The sequence below is a fragment of the Engystomops pustulosus genome, chromosome 7, assembly GCF_040894005.1.
Source record: "Engystomops pustulosus chromosome 7, aEngPut4.maternal, whole genome shotgun sequence".
In the NCBI taxonomy this organism is placed as follows: domain Eukaryota; kingdom Metazoa; phylum Chordata; class Amphibia; order Anura; family Leptodactylidae; genus Engystomops; species Engystomops pustulosus.
Genome location: NC_092417.1, coordinates 78,465,154 through 78,482,663, shown reverse-complemented (window position 1 = coordinate 78,482,663; position 17,510 = coordinate 78,465,154). Strand labels below are relative to the sequence as shown.

Genomic DNA, 17,510 nt, shown 5'->3' with positions numbered 1-17,510 from the left:
GTATGAAATAACTAGATAAAGACTGGGATGGGATCCTTGTGAGCTGCTCCAACAGGTAGTAGTGACAGGACAAGTGACACAGACCTGATGACAGGTGTCCTTTAAGTCACTTGAATAAATCCCAGAAAGGCGCTTCCCAGAATTTACAGGCTGTGACAACAGAAAGGCGTGAGCTGAGCCTTACACAATACAATAATACCCTCCATACAGGAGAGTACATACATTACTTCAATACTGTACCTATTTTATCCTGCGACTCCAAATCTGCAATCCCTTATCTGCTGGTATTATATGATATCATGTACATACACAAGGGCATTCATTTTATAGATTGTATAATATGGCTTAGGCTGCCACCGATTCATCAGCTTTATAGGCAAGTCATATCCAGGATGATCTATTTGATGCACTTAGTCTCCAATGAACAATCCAATCCATGAACAGAGGTGGGATAGATAAACTTAGTACTGTAATAGATGGACTTAGATGGTGGCTGGCAGAGCCAGCTTTCCCTGAACAGAGGCAGCACAGGCACTACGTATATACAAGATGGCATAGTTTATTTGGTCCTTTCAGATGTACAGGGAGAAAGCTGCAGTCTTACAAAACATCAAATATAAGGCGGGGTATAGAAATGACAGCACCAGCCCAGAGCTGCTAGAGAGACCGCTGTTACTGTCACTATCACTGCATGTAAGCGCCCCCTGCAGGATGGAGTGGACATCTGATGTAGCACTTGGTAGAAAACAGTCACTAACTAATAAGGGTGTGAAAAAGGCATTGCTCTAGAACCACCCTGAAACCTTCTACAAACAGCAATGTAACCACAGGGACAGGAATAGAGAGTGGGAGAGCTGCTCTCCCAAGAACATATGGATGACCAGATAAACATGACTTCCAACCTCTGGAGAACTGGGGTAGGGGACAGTCGGCAGTGCTATGAGGGGGTTCTAGCTGCAAAGAAACATTCAACACACCCTAAAAATATCACAACAGGAATTTTATATATAAAAAATAAAAAACAAAAAAAATAACAGTTGTTTCCGCAGACCCCCTCAGTCCAGCGCGATTATGTCATCCTCCTGCTCCGCGGATGGCTCCATCCGCTTCCTTTTGTTGCTCACAGCCTCTTCATCTGGCAGCTTCCTCTTCAGTGTCACAGTCTCCATGCTGACGTCACTGCTGCTGGAGGGACTTTCCTCATCAGAGTCCACAATTAACACGTCATCTTGTTCTGGAGCTTCAGAAACAAAACATTAAAAAAAATGATCACCTCAACTGTAGAGGGAAGTAACTGGAATTTCAAGTCAAAACTTCTCACTTCAACATCTAGAACATTTTCAGTTACATGGATTTTCTTATCAGTTTGGAAGGAACAGCTTTATAACTTTTCCAGTGTTTTTGATTCTGCAAATGTGACCAACTACCAGACGCATCTTATCTCTTATGTGACCATGTCCTTTTTGTGAGTTTCAGTTTTCACACAGAGAGAGAGAAAGAGAGAAGAAAAAAAAAAGAGAAAGAGAGAGAAAGAGCGAGAGAAAGAGAAAGACATTTACCAATTTTTAATATTTTTACCAATTGGGATGAATTAAAAAAGTCCAACCTTTTGTGCAAAGCAGTTCGCATTGATGGTTAAATACACAAAAGAACTTTCCTGTTGCTTCCTCATTAAAATCCATCCACGATTTACAGTCAAATCCATTGCCCCATCTCACTTAGCAGCCCAATTTATAAGCTCCAGCAAGTCCTGCTGCTCAGCGGCAGCCCTCCTCCTACACCTCACAATTTGTAGTAAAGCCAATAAAGGGGTTTATTTATGACATTCTGTGGAGAGGTCCTAAATAGATTATAGATGGGGGTCTCATCTCATGAATAACAGTCTGTTTCCAGCAGCCAAACTAAATGGAAAGTGTCTGCATGAACTCACCCCTATGGGAGCAGCTAGCGTATAGTTTTGGCTGTTGTCGTCACTACCACAGACAAATTGAGAAAGGCTGCTTATGCACAACACACTTTATTTAAACCAACGGACCTCCGTTCCAGAGATAGGCGCAAGTGCCAGATGTAGCACGAGAGTTCATCAACTATTTATGACATATGCACAGGATATGTCAAAAAGTAGGCAGATGGGAAAATCACTATAACATTCTGTGAATTCTATACCATCAGTAACGTCATTTGAGGAGGCAGATTTGTTTACACATCATGTGGATGGGAAAGGTGTGAAATGACTTTACAAGTGATATTGCTGCCACCAACCTGCCGTGATCACCATATTTTTCGGACTAAAAAGTTCCTGTGTCATAGTTCAAAGGTCAGGAGGATCCAGCATTGCTAGACCCTACTGACCGCTGTAATGAAGATCGGGTGACATGCTGACATAGATCTCCATGAGAGAAGTTCCTATGAACACTCACTCTCCCTGCCGTCCTGACTTGTGAGGCACCAGGCAGGACCTGCAATGATGTAATTGGAAGCATAGCTCCGATTAGCTGCCTGTGCTACAGACTAAGTAGGTGGGGACTTGGAGGGGAAGGAGAGGGCAGTTTTGCAGAGAGAATCATGGGGTGAATGGATTTATTAATAGAAGGTTAAAGCTGATGTTATATGTGTTTGGGGAGATGGGGGGCTAAACTGAGGGGATAGTGAGCTTAGGTTTAGTAATTTTAAGTGGTTGAGAGCTAATGAATATGTATGTATGGTAGCAGAGCCATTGGTGTGCTTGTTATAGGGCAATTTGTGTTGGAACTATTGCAAAGATGTGTGTGACAACCAGGGAATTTTAATTGGTGTGAAATATTCATTCTTTTGATGTCCAAATCTAGGGTGCGTCTTATAGTGTAAATAATATGGTGCATCCCATATTATCCAGTCTAAGAATGTGCAGATTTTTACAACAGAAATGTAGAATTGCAAATATATATGACACATTTGCAGTGCAGATTGTCAGTTCAGGCGTAACACACTGCTGAGTCTTTTTTCCCTATGTCTAGCAGTGGAAGTAGATAAAGGACAAATCTGTCTATTAATTGTCAGTATAAAAAGGAGTATAGCTTATGAGCTTGCCGTGAAAGGCTATATGGGTCTGCTGTTCCGTGGTGTCTAGTCAGTAGATTGTGGGGGAGCAGGAAACTCAACACTGTAGGACATAGGTCTAACCATCAGGCGGCTCAGTCCCTTACACACAGAGCGTGTGCATTGTCAGGTAAGCTTCTTACATGAGGGGTGGCAGATTTCTACATATGGTTAGAGCATAGCTGCCTGCAGACTCTTCACCTCAACAGCAAATTCTAATTCACAGCCGCTATACTCTCACTATAACAGAGACGTCTGCTTCTAACCAGAGCCTTATACCCTGCCAATGTTCCTCATTTTCCCTTGCAACAAGCTTGTCTTCAGTTTGCAATTAACCTCCATAAAAATTGCAGCTGGCATCATGCCGGAGCACAGTAGCCTGCAGATACTCCTCTGCTCCTTTGAATAAAGCTCCTTCTCAAAGTCTTTCAACTGATAAGCGGCATTCAGCCCTGTATATCCTGCATGGTGCAAATTTTTTCAGAACAAATTTGACTGTGGGTAAAAGAGTCCTAAGGAAGCAAGTAGTGTTCAGTACTGACATTGTAGCCATATCCTGAAATGACAGACTAGAAATTGACATCAGACTGGTAAAGAGGACGTAGAATATTCCACTGTTTAATCTGCACTGCTACAATGTAACAAACTAAATTGTGAATGTATTACTTTAGTACCTGTGGATGTTGATGGCTGAGCGCCGTCATCACTGCCATTGGTAATACCTTTAGCACCTTCTTCAAGGGGTTTCTGAGGAGCTTTTTCTGGGGCATCACCAACAACCTCAAACTCCACATCTTTCTCCAATTCCTCACTGAGAAGTTCAATACAAAGTGACCATCATGTATAGCTCCAAGGTAATTTATAACAGAAGTCACAATATAGATATGAAACTTTGCATTCCAATTAGCCATACAGACCAGTCACAGGAGTAGCTCTTTAAGGGGTATTCCCACAAATACAAGATTCTTAAATATACTCAGGATTACAAAATAAAACACTCTCTAATTCAATGTTATTAACAAAAATACATATAATTCCACACTGAGTCCTGGTTTTTACAATTTGGTTGTCCCTGGATCCAACCGTAAACTCCTGACTATGGTCCTACAGATTCCTTTAGCTTCTCTTGTATTGCAGGAGAAGGAGGAGGGTAGGAGACAGTCAGCACACTGCAGACAGAGGCACTTCCTGGTTCAGCCATGGTTCTACACTTCTCAGCAGCCTGGAGGAGAAAGCAGCAGCTCTACAAACAAGATATGCTCTGGATCCAAGGGGAGGGGTGACCTAGGAGTGATGACTGTTTTATTAATTAGGTGAGGCAGCAGAGCTGAGTGTTATTGTGTCCTAAGTGTCATTGAGTGTGATTGTATCCATCTCATTCCCAGGCTCATCTCTCTTTTTCTAGGTGTCAGATACTAGTAGACTGTTCAGAATCTAAAAGTGTAGATAAACCCTGTACCCAAATGATCTCAGCACACAGCATCTCAAAGTTCAGAGGAATCATGAGGTTTCAGCTTAGAGAGTCCCCACCCATACTCTCCTCACGCCGCTCTTTGCAGACAGGAAGTCTGTGTGTGAGCTTGTCTTGGAATGCAGGTAGAGGAGCGATGCAGAAAGGAGCTCACTGCAGCGTCAGACAGGAAAACAATCTGACCTGCCCAACCCTAGACTTCTGATTTACGTTTGGATCCCAGGGCAACTGAAATTGTGTACACCAGGACTGATAGAAACATGTTGGAATTATATCCATGAAATGTTGTAGTTTTATTAATAACTGTAAATTAGAGTGTTATTTTGTTATCCCGAGTATATTTAAGAATCTCGTCTTTGTGGGAGTCCCTCTTTAAAAGGGGCATGTATGCTCAGGAAACAAAGGTCTCAAGTTTTTATCCCCTAGTCATGTTTACAAAGTAAAGATCATTGTTGACCCCTTACAATTTTACTCAGTTTTATGACAGTTTTTGGTCCTGAGAAAAATTGAAAAAGATGTTAAATTGCAAAGTAACGGGTTAAAAATGATCTTTATTGTGTAAACATTACTAGGGGATTGAAATTTGAGAATTTTCTTTCATGGGCAAACTCCTTTAAGCGGCACCTCCAATAGGAAGGGTTAATAAACAGGTTTTCCTGAGGATCTCTAAAAACTCCCCTGGGGCATTAGTAAAAAAAAAAAAAAAAACCCAGACACACACAGGTAAGCCAGAACCAGGACATGTGTTTGTTATCTTTGTCTTCGCCTCCAGGTTGAATTAAAGAGATTTTACAGCCATACAGAGTCACATGCAGCTGCCTTTATGTGTGGCCCTAGTAACTCCTGAACCCAGCACCCAATGCCACTTACCTCTGCAATACATTAATCAGCAGGGTGTAGTCCTGCAAAAAATCATCTGCCTGGAGCCTGGTGCCATTCCGGATGCCAAAGTCTGACAACTTTCGGTTGTTATTTGCTTAAAGAAAAAGATGATCAGTCATGAAAAATTACACTGAAGACTTCGTGACATGTGGATCTTTGGTGTACAAACCATATAAAAGTTTTAACGGGGGAAATGATAGAGAAGTCATAATCCCATTGAGGACATTCTCAACTGATGTACATGAAATTAACTTTAGGTTTTCCCAAGAGCAGAGAGATTTACTTTTTCAACCTAATTCTTCTAAATGTAAAATATTAATCCACTGTGCAAACAATCTTGATGTGTAATCTCCCATTTGTCAATAGTTCCTCTGTGCCTTCATGGTTACACACAACAAACCCTACAGTCTAACCATGCAATCTCCAGCATCACAATTATGTCCTATATTATAGGAGATTCTGCATTTTGTAGAGGGGTAAAAAAACAAAACAAAACAAAAAAAAAAAACCAACAAGTTAAGCTATATACGCTATATTCAAATGACCGATAATTAGTGGCAGGAGCGGAGAAAAGCCACAATGGCATGTCTCCTCTGGGCTTGCAACATTGTTGTCCAGGTTGCCTTTTATCCCTATGATTGCTTCCTTTTAAATGATGGAGTCACACCTGACTATAGGGATACAGTAGACACTCACCTTCTGTTTCTCCGGCTTCAGAGGAGATCAGGATTGTGCCTTTACCATCTTCAATCTGGACATCTGGGGCCACCATGCCAAACTTTTCTTTTATTATCTGAAAGATGAAAATTATTTAAATATACTAGGCAGTAGACAAGGTAACAAAAATGACAGTAATGAAAAGGCATCACTGATCCCAATAGACAGGTTCTATATGTAACCTATCCACATGAACAGTGGAGTCATTCTATGCATATGAATTGACTTAGCCTGTAGAAGATTAGTAAAGCTGTGGATGTACTTACTGCGAAACTCAGTACATGATTCCAAAAAACACAGCCACCCCCCGTTATGGACTTCAGTTTATTAACTTTTCCTAGCAATGACTGAAAACTTAAATCCTAGCATTTTTGTATTATTTTTTGACACTTACCATACAGCATTTCTAACAGTACCTTTTCCCTGTAGGTTAGTACAATTACAATGATAGCCGATTATTTTTCTACTAGAGATGGTAAAGGGGATCTTGCACCTCCCGAGCTGTGCAAACACTATGGTCTAACTGTACATCATGGTATATAGTTAAACTATAAATATCTCTGATCCTTCGTATTGGAGTGAGGAAACTAATCTATAATTATAACCCCTCTTTTTCACATACCTTGTCTTGTAAAGTTTGTACTGTCACCTTGTGAACATTTAACTTAACCATGACTTCTGGACGGCTGGCGCACACATAGCAGTTTGGGTTAGGAGGGTCCAGCACACAGGGCACCAGTAGCTTCTTGCGAGGATTGGGCTGCTTGTTGAGAAACACCTATAGGACAGGATAGGTTCACAACAATGCATTTCAGATAAAACACAATAACAAGAATCTATCAATAAACCACATACCGTTCTACACTGCTCTATGTTCCCAGATAAAATCTTCAGCCCCTCCAACACGATGAGCCCTGATATGACAGCATTGGTGGTAGCAATTGCTGGAATGATGTTTCCAGCCATGGCTGTGTATAGAAAACAAGTATGTCCTGAGAAGTTACCAGTCTGTCCCAACAGGCAGCACCAGTAACTAGCAGTCACCAACATTATACAGCACACACAAAAGCTTACATTTAATATCGAATCGACTCTTCATGTTCATGCTGAAGATGTACATCCTGAGGTTAGCAGCAGAAGTCACAAAGTCCATCGCTGGGGGATCATCCTATAACAAATTAAAAACCCTAATTGTTTTAGAAATGCAACTTTAAGTTGCATATACTGTGATTTATTACCCAGTAACTTCTATGGCTGTTTACATAAACATGGATGCATTTTCCTAAAAAAAACGGTACTGTGACTTCTGTATTGGGTTGAGCACTTGAGGTAACAGGATCTGAAAAGCTGAAATTAAGGATGCTTAACCCCAAATTCACTGCAGTGTCTAAGTGGCTTGTTACACAAGAGCCAGGGGTCCAATGAATAACCTCAGGTAAGTAAAAACACTGTTATTTTAGCACTAACATAAAAATGGTAAAAAAAAAAAAAAAAGTTAACCCATATTCCTCCATCTTTTTGGCTATAGTATTGTGTTTCCGCAATGACTTAATCAGCTATGACTTCAATCATAGCTCACATAAATTTCTTGCTAAATCTGATTCTTGGATGTGGTGGGTATCCATCAAGTGTGCTGCCGGGTGTTAAAAGCTTGGCTGGAAACATAGGTGAGCCCGTCTGGTTGCTCAGACCTTACTGCATATAGAGAAATCCTGCTGTGGTGACATCACCTGGAAAGACTTAAATCTTTTAAATCCAACTCCGAGGACAAACCTATCCCTGAGTAGGAGGCAGTGAACCTTTGAAACTAATTAGAAATCTGTTGTGCATCCCCAGGCTACGTCACCACAGCAGGATTTTTGTATCTGCAGTAGAGTCTGAGCCACTGGTCAGGGCTCACGTACACTTACAGCCACTTTTTCAGCTTTTATATCCCAGCAGACCACCAGACTCTCAGATTCAGCCAGAGATTTACGATGGAGCTGTGCAGGAAATCGTAAGACAACACAGAACATACAAGCGATATGGTGATCAACACCTTGTTGTGGATACAAGACTACTACTGTTGGCCATTGAACTTAGCACAGGCACACACTCACACTGCAATCAGATCTTTTGTTCACTTATATCTTTTGCCAGCGCTGGAGTAACTCTTTATAGGATTTCTCTCCTCTATATTACCTTGCCTCCATTTTCTGGGGGGAGGAATTTTTAGGAACACACCATACGCACACGCATATCCATTTCCATTCACAATACTACCCCAGTTTTATAAGTTATGATATTGCCTCCCTCCCCCTAAAATGCAACAATGACAGTGGAGGACTGATCCAGTTTTAGAGGCCAGAGATATTGATGCCTGGAGGCAGGGCTTGAGTGAGAGCCTAGTGGCCTAATGTTTGGTCTAGGTTCTAAGCTCTGGAAGCGGGGCTGCATCAAGGGCCTTTTCTTTTTAAGGCACACACAAATGCAACCTCTGTAATAATAATAATTCTTCATTTATATAGCGCACATCTGTAGGACCTAAGAAAGCCTGGCTCAAAAGACTGAGGCTGCAAAACAACCTATGCTCTCTCCCACGGCTGGCTGATGTTTTTAATCAGCATGCAATATAGATGAATTGCTTTTAGATTGTTGAAACAAAAATAAAGTAGCTTGGTATTAAATCTTTGAAAATTGTAATCTACAGGGACACTCACCTTGTCCCACACCAGTTCAGCACTATCTCCCTTTTCAGATAATTGATCCCTTAAAGTCTCTACACTTTGAGAAAACAACTGTGCGTAGCCAGCAACATCCAGAACATGCTGATCCTTCAAACCAACAGATGATGCATTGTTTTGTTCTGTAGAGTCTTTTTCTATGGAAGAAAATAACAGAAGAAGTGGATAAACTACATATAAAAGGTGTCCCCTGTCCTGCCACCCATTGGCTGAAGAGAGTCACATGAGCCCCTCAAAAATTTCAGTGGAGCTCAATGAAATAAAGAAACATTGTAAACTGATTGAATCATTGTAAAATAATGAGAAATTAGTAAACCCATATAGAAAACAATGACCATAAATTATTAAGTTAGCGGCCATCAAGCTATTCAAAATGTTCAGACAGACCTGGAGATCACATCAAGCAGAAACTACAGATATCAGCTGATATTCTCAAAGGTCCGCTCATAAGATAAATTGCAGTGCTATGGAGAAAAAGAGTTGAAAATGTCGGACTTACCACTGTTGTGTAGGCTGGCCCAGTCCAGGGGCACTGGAGCCTTTCTCTTCCTCCACAGTTTGTCCATGGTCAAGAGATAGCGGATATCATCTTTAAAAAGCTGTAAAATGATGTGATCAAAATCGTGGGATTCACACACCATAGGTGTGACAATGCATCCCTTTACCACATCACAGGAAAGAATTACCTTATTAAAGAGCTTGACTGGATCATACCCTGTGGACTTGGCCCACTGCTTGGTGGACACTCGCTTAATGTCCCCATACTCATTAGAGGCGTTGGCCCTCTGTGCAGCCTCAGTAGGCTCCCCTAAATGACAAGATATTAGGGTTGTGAGAATAAATGTCAGGGGCATGGAAATTTATAAGAGCAGTGATATGTAGTGTGGGTTGTCCAATACTGGGTGCAGTATTACATACACACAGACCTGTGTTTTGGCGAGATCCCGTGGACTGACCAGTCCATGCATCAGAGAAATACTATGCAAAAACTCCAAGCATCATATAAAACTATGATGCAAGGATTAGGGTTGTACCAGAATTTCAAGATTGATACTGATACCCGGAGAAGTTCTAGAAAAGAAAAAAACTATTATCTATATTCAATGTTTGGGGTGCGGTCACATGGGGCGTTTACTTTGCATTTAGAAACAGAATGCAAATATCTGGGGGTGGCGCTTAGCCCAATCGCATATGAGATCCTGGCAATGTTACTATAAACTGTATAATTTATTTTTTGTCATACATTTTCAATAATTCAATGTAACTGTATTGTTTATATAAACAGATAATGTAGTGCTATACAAAGAAGTCTCCTAGAAGAGCCATCCCTATATACCAGTGAATTAAAGGACATCTACCACCAGGATGAAAGATTGTACACCAAGCACACTGACATGGTGTGTGCTCACTCTGTCAGGATCTGCTCTTTTAGCTTAAGCCCTGGATTTTTTTTTTTTAAAAAGGCTTTTTAAATTATGCAAAATGAGCCTGAGGGGGTCCATTAACACCTATGGAGGACAGAGCCCCTCAGACTCATTTGCAAAATTTGACAAGCCTTTTTTAAATAAAACAACAGGGCATAAGAAGCTAAAAAAAGAGCATATCCTGCCAGAGTGGGCACACACCAGTATGTCAGTGTGCTTGGTTTACAATGCTTCATCCTGGTGGAAGACATCCTTTAAGTTTGTTTAGCAGTTTAACTCTGGAAGCTCTAGTCATAAAAAAAATCCTCCAGTTGACAACCCATAGTCAAGTGGATAGAGGCTAGGTGTATATATATGGCCGGTAGAGAGTGGAGGTTGTGAACAACAACATTATTTAATTGAATAAGATGAAATAAGTTAGAGACCGTGGGAGAGATTTATCAGAAGTGCCTGAGGTAAAACTGTTCCAGATGCCCATGGAAACAAGTCAGAGCACAGCGTTACTTTTATAAACAGCTGTGGGGAAAATGAAAGCTGAGCCCTGATTTGTTGCCATGGGGAACTAAAACGGTTTTGCTCTCAGACACTTCTGATTATTCTGTGTCAAGGGAAGCCGAGGGATACGTAGAAACACAATATATGGACAGGAGATGATATTTCTTTGACAGCGTGGCTCCTGCTCTGCCACTAATTCCCTGCTTGATGTCTCCACCGAGTATTCCCCTGCAGACAAGTACTTGGAGTGTGTACAACAGCAGAAGTCATGCAATACCAAAAATGAGTATCAAGGGGTTGATGCATCGTACAACCCTAACAAGGGCTCCCATCTAATGCACTGTGCTCGGTACACAGGATCCTATCAGCATAGTGGTCCTTTTTCATGGACCTAGCACATTTTAGTAAAGCCTTATACTTACAAGAAGCCTCTGGATCAGCTGTGTCAGGGGACACCTCTTGATCTGCATCTTCCTCCCCAAATAGTTGGCTGTAGAAAGAATACAAGACAGGTTCAGAAGCATTAGATTGAGAAATTAAGCCTCATAACTACTTGGTGGGGGGAGGGTGGGAAAAAAAAATTGTAAAAATTCTAAAATTTCCTTTAAATGTCAGTTATATTCCTAGATTTAGGAGAGCGGTCAACATTTATTGGTGCAAAGGCCATATTGTCATACTGCTCAACTTTGAGGGGGCAGACCAGTAACCAGTACCCTAAATTCTCACAGTACAGCATAAAATGTCACGCAAAAAAACAAAATGCTACTGGAAATCTATCACACACACATTCTCCTTTCCTGGCTCCTCTTAAGGGCCATGCACCATAATGCAGCTTCTTCCGTCCTCCATGTGCCGATTTGCTATGTCCCACGCTGGTTGTACGACAAGCATCAGACTTAGAGCAGAGCTGCGACAGGAGAGGACCCGGAAGCAGTACAATACAGCCGACAAGGACTTACCACTCCTTGGTTATCTCCTGTTCCTGGAGCACCATTCTGCTGAGTGTCCTTAACCCGACAAACATGCAGCCAGTGGCAGGAGTCAAAATATAGAACAGAGCAAAAGGAGAGGGCCCAGGAGCAGTGAGGACTCCCCCCCACCCTGCACTTTAGCTAACTGGCCCCTTGTACCAACAAATACTTCCAAACTGTGGAAGTGCTCATTGGACTGATGGTCAGCAGGGAGCAGCCCACAAATCATGGCATTATAGCCTGTTGTGGCAAGTTGCACCCCCCCCCCCTTTTTCATCATTTTTAGTTTAGTTTTTCCAAATAAGAACAGATGACAGACAAGTAAATTGAGTCATACAATATAAAACTAAAGGCAAATTATCACTGTGGCAGAATGAATAAAGCAATATAGCATACACATAAAAAAAATTTGAACGAACAAAACAAGAAAAAACACAACTACCCCACTTTCACTCCCAAGTACCAGCTCCCCAGAGAGATCTACCATTCTCTAGCTACTGTAAGCAGAGAAAACATAGAAATATTGTTTAAGTGAGAAGAGAAATCTGTATTAGGGCTTGTGAATGCAAACATGGGGTGTCCATCCACTTAGCCCAAATCTTTAATAATCTAGGGATTTTATATAGTTTAAAATATGTTCCGTATCCCAATCTAATTACTGTGTTCATCTATGTACACCCTTAATGATGGTGGTGTCTTAACCAGTGGGCCACTGTTACTGAAACTGATAGATCTTTGTACACCTGTAGTGGTTGAATGATACATTGTCAAGGTGCTGAGTCAATAGTGACCGAAAATACTTTCCTTATAAGACCTAGGGCTTACATCCATGGCTTTACATTCTGTGCACCCTTCTTATAGGTTTTTAGTTGATATGAATGTGGCTGTAGTTTATGTACAAGCTCAGTCGTAAATCTCCTGTGCTAGAAGATCATAAGAATATGGCACTGGGAAGGAATCCCTGCATCTATCTCAGCCCTGCTAGAGTGACCAGGAAAACAGGACTGTATGTCAGAGTCTGACGATTTTTGTGGAGCTGGAATTCGGGAAATTGAGGCGTGGGAGTTGGAAGATTGGCCTACCCACTCCATAGCCATAGTATTATCCATGAATACACAACATTCATACTGGTGACAGTATAGCAGGTGTGTCACAGTGATAAATTGCCACTTAGCCCCAAGCACATTTATCCTATACCCCTCATTCCAGACCCTGACATCTTACTTGAAGAGGTATTTTGCCCAGACAATGCAGTGGATGGGTTCAGAGGGAGTGTTTCGAATTGTGCAGCCGGGGAAGGTCTTCTGGGTGGGTTTAGGTTGACACTCATAGCATTCAGTGACCCCCTGATAAACAGAGTAAGAGATGAGCTATAGTACAGGTCACATCACAGTGATGATCACACACAACCTGCAGATTACAATTACAAACCTTCTTGATGACTGTGACCTGACCTAGGTATCCAGCTGTGCCACTCTCTATCAGGGGCACATCTGCAGCCAGACACATCCGATTCACATGGTTCCGTGCAGCTGGAAACAAGACAAAATACAGAGGTAAATATACAGAAAAGACTGCGCAATGGTGAAAGGAGAACAAGTCACCCAAAGCCTCAGTTCCACTGTTCTTATACCCAATATTTATATACAATTTTTTTTTTTTTTTTTTTACAAGTAATAGAAAAAATTGTTTTTTGTTCAAGAACATTGATAAAAAGGACAAATCCCTCACCACCAAATCTGTTGCACCTCTCCACATTAATTCAATACGTGTCCCCAAAGCACACAGGACCAGGTGCAACTTCATTGGTTACAAGAAAAAGGGTTAAAAACACAAAAAGCGATATATTTTTTTTATAATGATAGCTGTACCTCTATTATCCAAGGCGTTCATCACCAGTGTGAATTTCCTGAAGAATTCAACATCGTACTCTACACTGTAGAAAAACAAAAGCAGGAGACCAGTGAGCCCAGTACAAGTCTGAGGAGCATCAGCCTCAATACAGCATCGCCAAACAGGATACAAGCTGGCAACCCTGTACTGAGCTCCTGATAACTGTAGACGGGTCTTATTCAGCTCTACAGCATATAAAAAGCATCCACACTGCAGGTGAAATTTCCGATACATTTAGTCTCCCATGAGTCCTACTGAAGCTATTGGTCACAGAGCCCCAGAAATAAAAGCCTCTAGCAATACTTTGGCCATGGGGGTAGTTAACCATATTATATTGGTCAGGCAGCCAGATACATGACATCTAGCTATAGTAAAGGGGGAGTTACTAGATTCAATAATGGCTCACTTCATGATACTGTCGTGATAAGCGGTGATACTAGCCCCAGGACAGAACTGCAGGACGCTCTCCTTGGCCACCTGATGAGACAATAGGAAAAAAAAATGAATATATAGAAGAAAGTCATTGCACATTAAACCTTTCACCACATCCATCTCTCCATCGCGCAATTGCTCCGCACAATTTAATATTCCATGCAATGTACTAGAGAGGTTTTTCTTTGCAAGCTTTCATTTTACAGCTTTCACTTCCAGATGATACATTTACTTTATTGTTATATTTATGGTGATCTGCATGATCCTTGACGGTCAATTGAAATTGGTGGTAGCCATTATGAAAATAAATTGCCCTGTATGGGGAGGGCTCAAATCATGTTTAGATGGGGCAAGAATTGTCACGCACATCTAACTCCCCCAAACTGAAGATCATATATAAATTACTGTAATGAGTTGTAAATGGTAAAATGGACCCCTCCACTCTGCACTGTAAACTTGTGAATTTAGTCAGCCAGTTCAGGATGCAACAACCCCCCACCCCCTCAAATATCGAAAGTCGCCGGCAGCAGCGAGTGCGCCTGCGCAGGGACAGTAACGCCCCGCACCGGCCCACTTCAGCAGAGGTCCTGATAAATAACCCCACGTGATGCTACACACTAATCAGGAACAGGGCGGCTAAAGAAAAAGAACACGTGTTTGGAATAAGTGAACCCTAAAGGATGCAAAGAGATGGAGGAGGTGGTGAAAGTCATCCATATAGCTATAGGTCATGAGACCCCCAGAGACAAAAGTAATTACCTGCGCCTTTGACCGCCCTACATGTTTCTTCTGAAACAAAAACTGCCTGTTGAGGTTACTGACATCAATAGTGTCCAGATCAATCTAGAAAAAAAGACAGAATATTATGGAGAAACATGAAAAACCTCCAGCTACGGAAGTAATAAGGCATATCAGCCCAACAAAGGGTATAACTGGACCCTGAATAAAAACCCAAATGCTCCAATCCTTGGGAGATTTGGGGGCTTCTTCCTGGGAAAGGAGACATGTGACTGCAGCAAAATAACAATACAACAAAATTAAGGGTCTAACACAGAGTACAAGAGCATCTAATGGTTTGCTTTCTGGACCCAGACGCACAACTGGGGCCCCCCCCCCTGCGCCGCACGCCTTGCAGCTGCAGACTGCCCCCCCCCCTGCGCCGCTCACCATACAGCTGCATACTGGGGGCCCCCCCGCCTGCGCCGCTCGCCATGCAGCTGCATACTGGGGCCCCCTCGCCTGCGCCGCTCGCCATGGGACCCCATTGAACCTCTGCAGGACCCCACTCACGATCCCCTGCAGGGTCACGATCACCGTCGATATGGTGCTGTGAGCACAAGGTTTGGGGAGTGCTATTTGTTGGGGAAGAAGGTGCATGAGAACAAAAGGCAACAGCAAGTGCCTCATGCATTGCAACAACACGTCTAATGGAGCCCTTCTTTATCCCGGCCAGACAGCACCACCTTCCCTCCCTATACCCCGACCTCCACACTCATTTGTTGCACATATTAGCTCCGTACCACGTCCAGGTTGCTGAATCCGGTAAGAAGAAGGTTCTTTAGTAACTCACAGCCGATCCCTCCGGCGCCGACCACCAGCACCCGACAGCTGGACACAGCCTCCGCCAGTTCAGTGCGCAGCGCCCCGGTCACCGCCATCCTCAGCCTCCGCCGCCTCACAGCGCGGGAGACAAAACAGAGAGCCGGCCAGCAAGAATGGACACCACACCGCCCACAGCGGCCCCTACAGGCCGGAGGACTCTCATATCCCGTTTTCCAACACTGCGACGCCTAGTGGTCGGAAGCTGTAGCAATTCAAGGGACAGGTCGCTGGGTTGGAAGCACCACAGATAATATCTGTTATCTTATCTTCTACATCGTAACATGAGGTAGCAAGAGAGACTGACCTAGAGCTTATGTACAACATGGTAGAGCTACAAACACAGCAACAAAGAAACAGGGAAGTAGAGCCTAAGCTACAGCAGAAAGACACGAGGTAGAGACACAGTGAGGTAGAGCCCATGCTACTGTACCAGAGACACAATGAGGTAAAGCCCCAGCTACAATGCCAGAGTCACAGTGAGGTAGAGCCCCTGGTATAGCACAAGAGACACAGTGAGGTAGAGCCCCTGCTACAGCGCCAAAGACAGTGTGGTAGAGCCTTAGCTACAGTGCCAGAGACACAGTGAGGCTACATTCACACACATGTATGGGGGACGAATATACGACCGATATACGTCCCCCATACACTTCTATGGGCACACGGCACCATATTGGAGCGGTACGGTGCAGCACACATGCGGCACCGTACCGCTCCGTAGCCCATAGAAAGATAGGACATGTCATATCTTTTTACGTGATACGGCGCCGTGAGCTGTATATGCCTATGGAGAGGGGCAGGATGAGGAGCACTCATCTACGGTACGGCGGGCATACATCGTGTGCATGTAGCCTGAGGTAGAGCCTTAGCTACAGCGCCAGAGACACAGTGAGCTAGAGCCTTAGCTACAATGCCAGAGACACAGTGAGGTAGAGCCTTAGCTACAATGCCAGAGACACAGTGAGGTAGAGCCTTAGCTACAATGCCAGAGACACAGTGAGGTAGAGCCTTAGCTACAATGCCAGAGACACAGTGAGGTAGAGCCTTAGCTACAATGCCAGAGACACAGTGAGGTAGAGCCCCTGATACAGCACAAGAGACACAGTGAGGTAGAGCCCCTGCTACAGCGCCAAAGACACAGTGAGGTAGAGCCTTAGCTACAGCACCAATGACACAGTGAGGTTAGAGCCTTAGGTACAACACCAGAGACACAGTGTGGTAGAGCCCCTGCTACAGTGCCAGAGACACAGTGAGGTAGAGCGTTAGCTTAAGCGCCAGAGACACAGTGAGGTAGAGCCTTAGCTACAACACCAGAGACAAAGCGAGCCCCAGCTACAATACCAGAGACACAGTGAGGTAGAGCCCCTGGTACAGCACCAGAGACACAGTGAGGTAGAGCCCCTGGTACAGCACCAGAGACACAGTGAGGTAAAGCCCCTGGTACAGCACCAGAGACACAGTGAGGTAGAGCTCCAGCTAAAGCACTAGAGACACAGTGAAGTATAGTCCTAACTTCAGCGCCAGAGACACAGTGAGCCCCTGGTAAAGCACCAGTGACACAGTGTGGTAGAGACCCGGCTACAGTCTCTGGTGCTGTAGCAGGGGCTGTATCTCACTGGGGCACATGTATCATAGTTTCAACTGGTCAAATTGTCAAATTTTAGCGACTTTTGCCGTTTTCGAGCCATTTTTGCAATTTTTAACTCTGTTCTTTTTCAAGTCTGCACCTTTGTGCAGTGTGCCTTAAGTATCATTGTTTTCTAGATGTTCCGTGCGACATTTCACTTTTTTTGCGCAAATCTGCACCTGGTCCAGGGCAGGTGCA

The 17,510-nt window shown here is 43.2% G+C and overlaps 1 protein-coding gene across 1 annotated transcript; it reads right to left on the bottom strand.

Annotated features, from left to right (window-relative positions):
- Positions 1-541: 541 nt before the first annotated feature.
- UBA2 (ubiquitin like modifier activating enzyme 2) lies at positions 542-15,821 on the bottom strand. The gene is made up of 17 exons (XM_072117017.1): positions 15,607-15,821; positions 14,846-14,929; positions 14,061-14,131; positions 13,633-13,697; positions 13,193-13,293; positions 12,986-13,107; positions 11,213-11,280; positions 9,558-9,679; positions 9,371-9,470; positions 8,848-9,008; positions 7,223-7,316; positions 7,004-7,116; positions 6,771-6,926; positions 6,128-6,224; positions 5,420-5,525; positions 3,753-3,889; positions 542-1,240 (listed from the first exon to the last, which is right to left on the bottom strand). Exons 1-17 carry the CDS (start codon positions 15,742-15,744, stop codon positions 1,056-1,058), a joined length of 1,920 nt encoding a protein of 639 aa, XP_071973118.1. The 5' UTR covers positions 15,745-15,821; the 3' UTR covers positions 542-1,055.
- Positions 15,822-17,510: the final 1,689 nt, after the last annotated feature.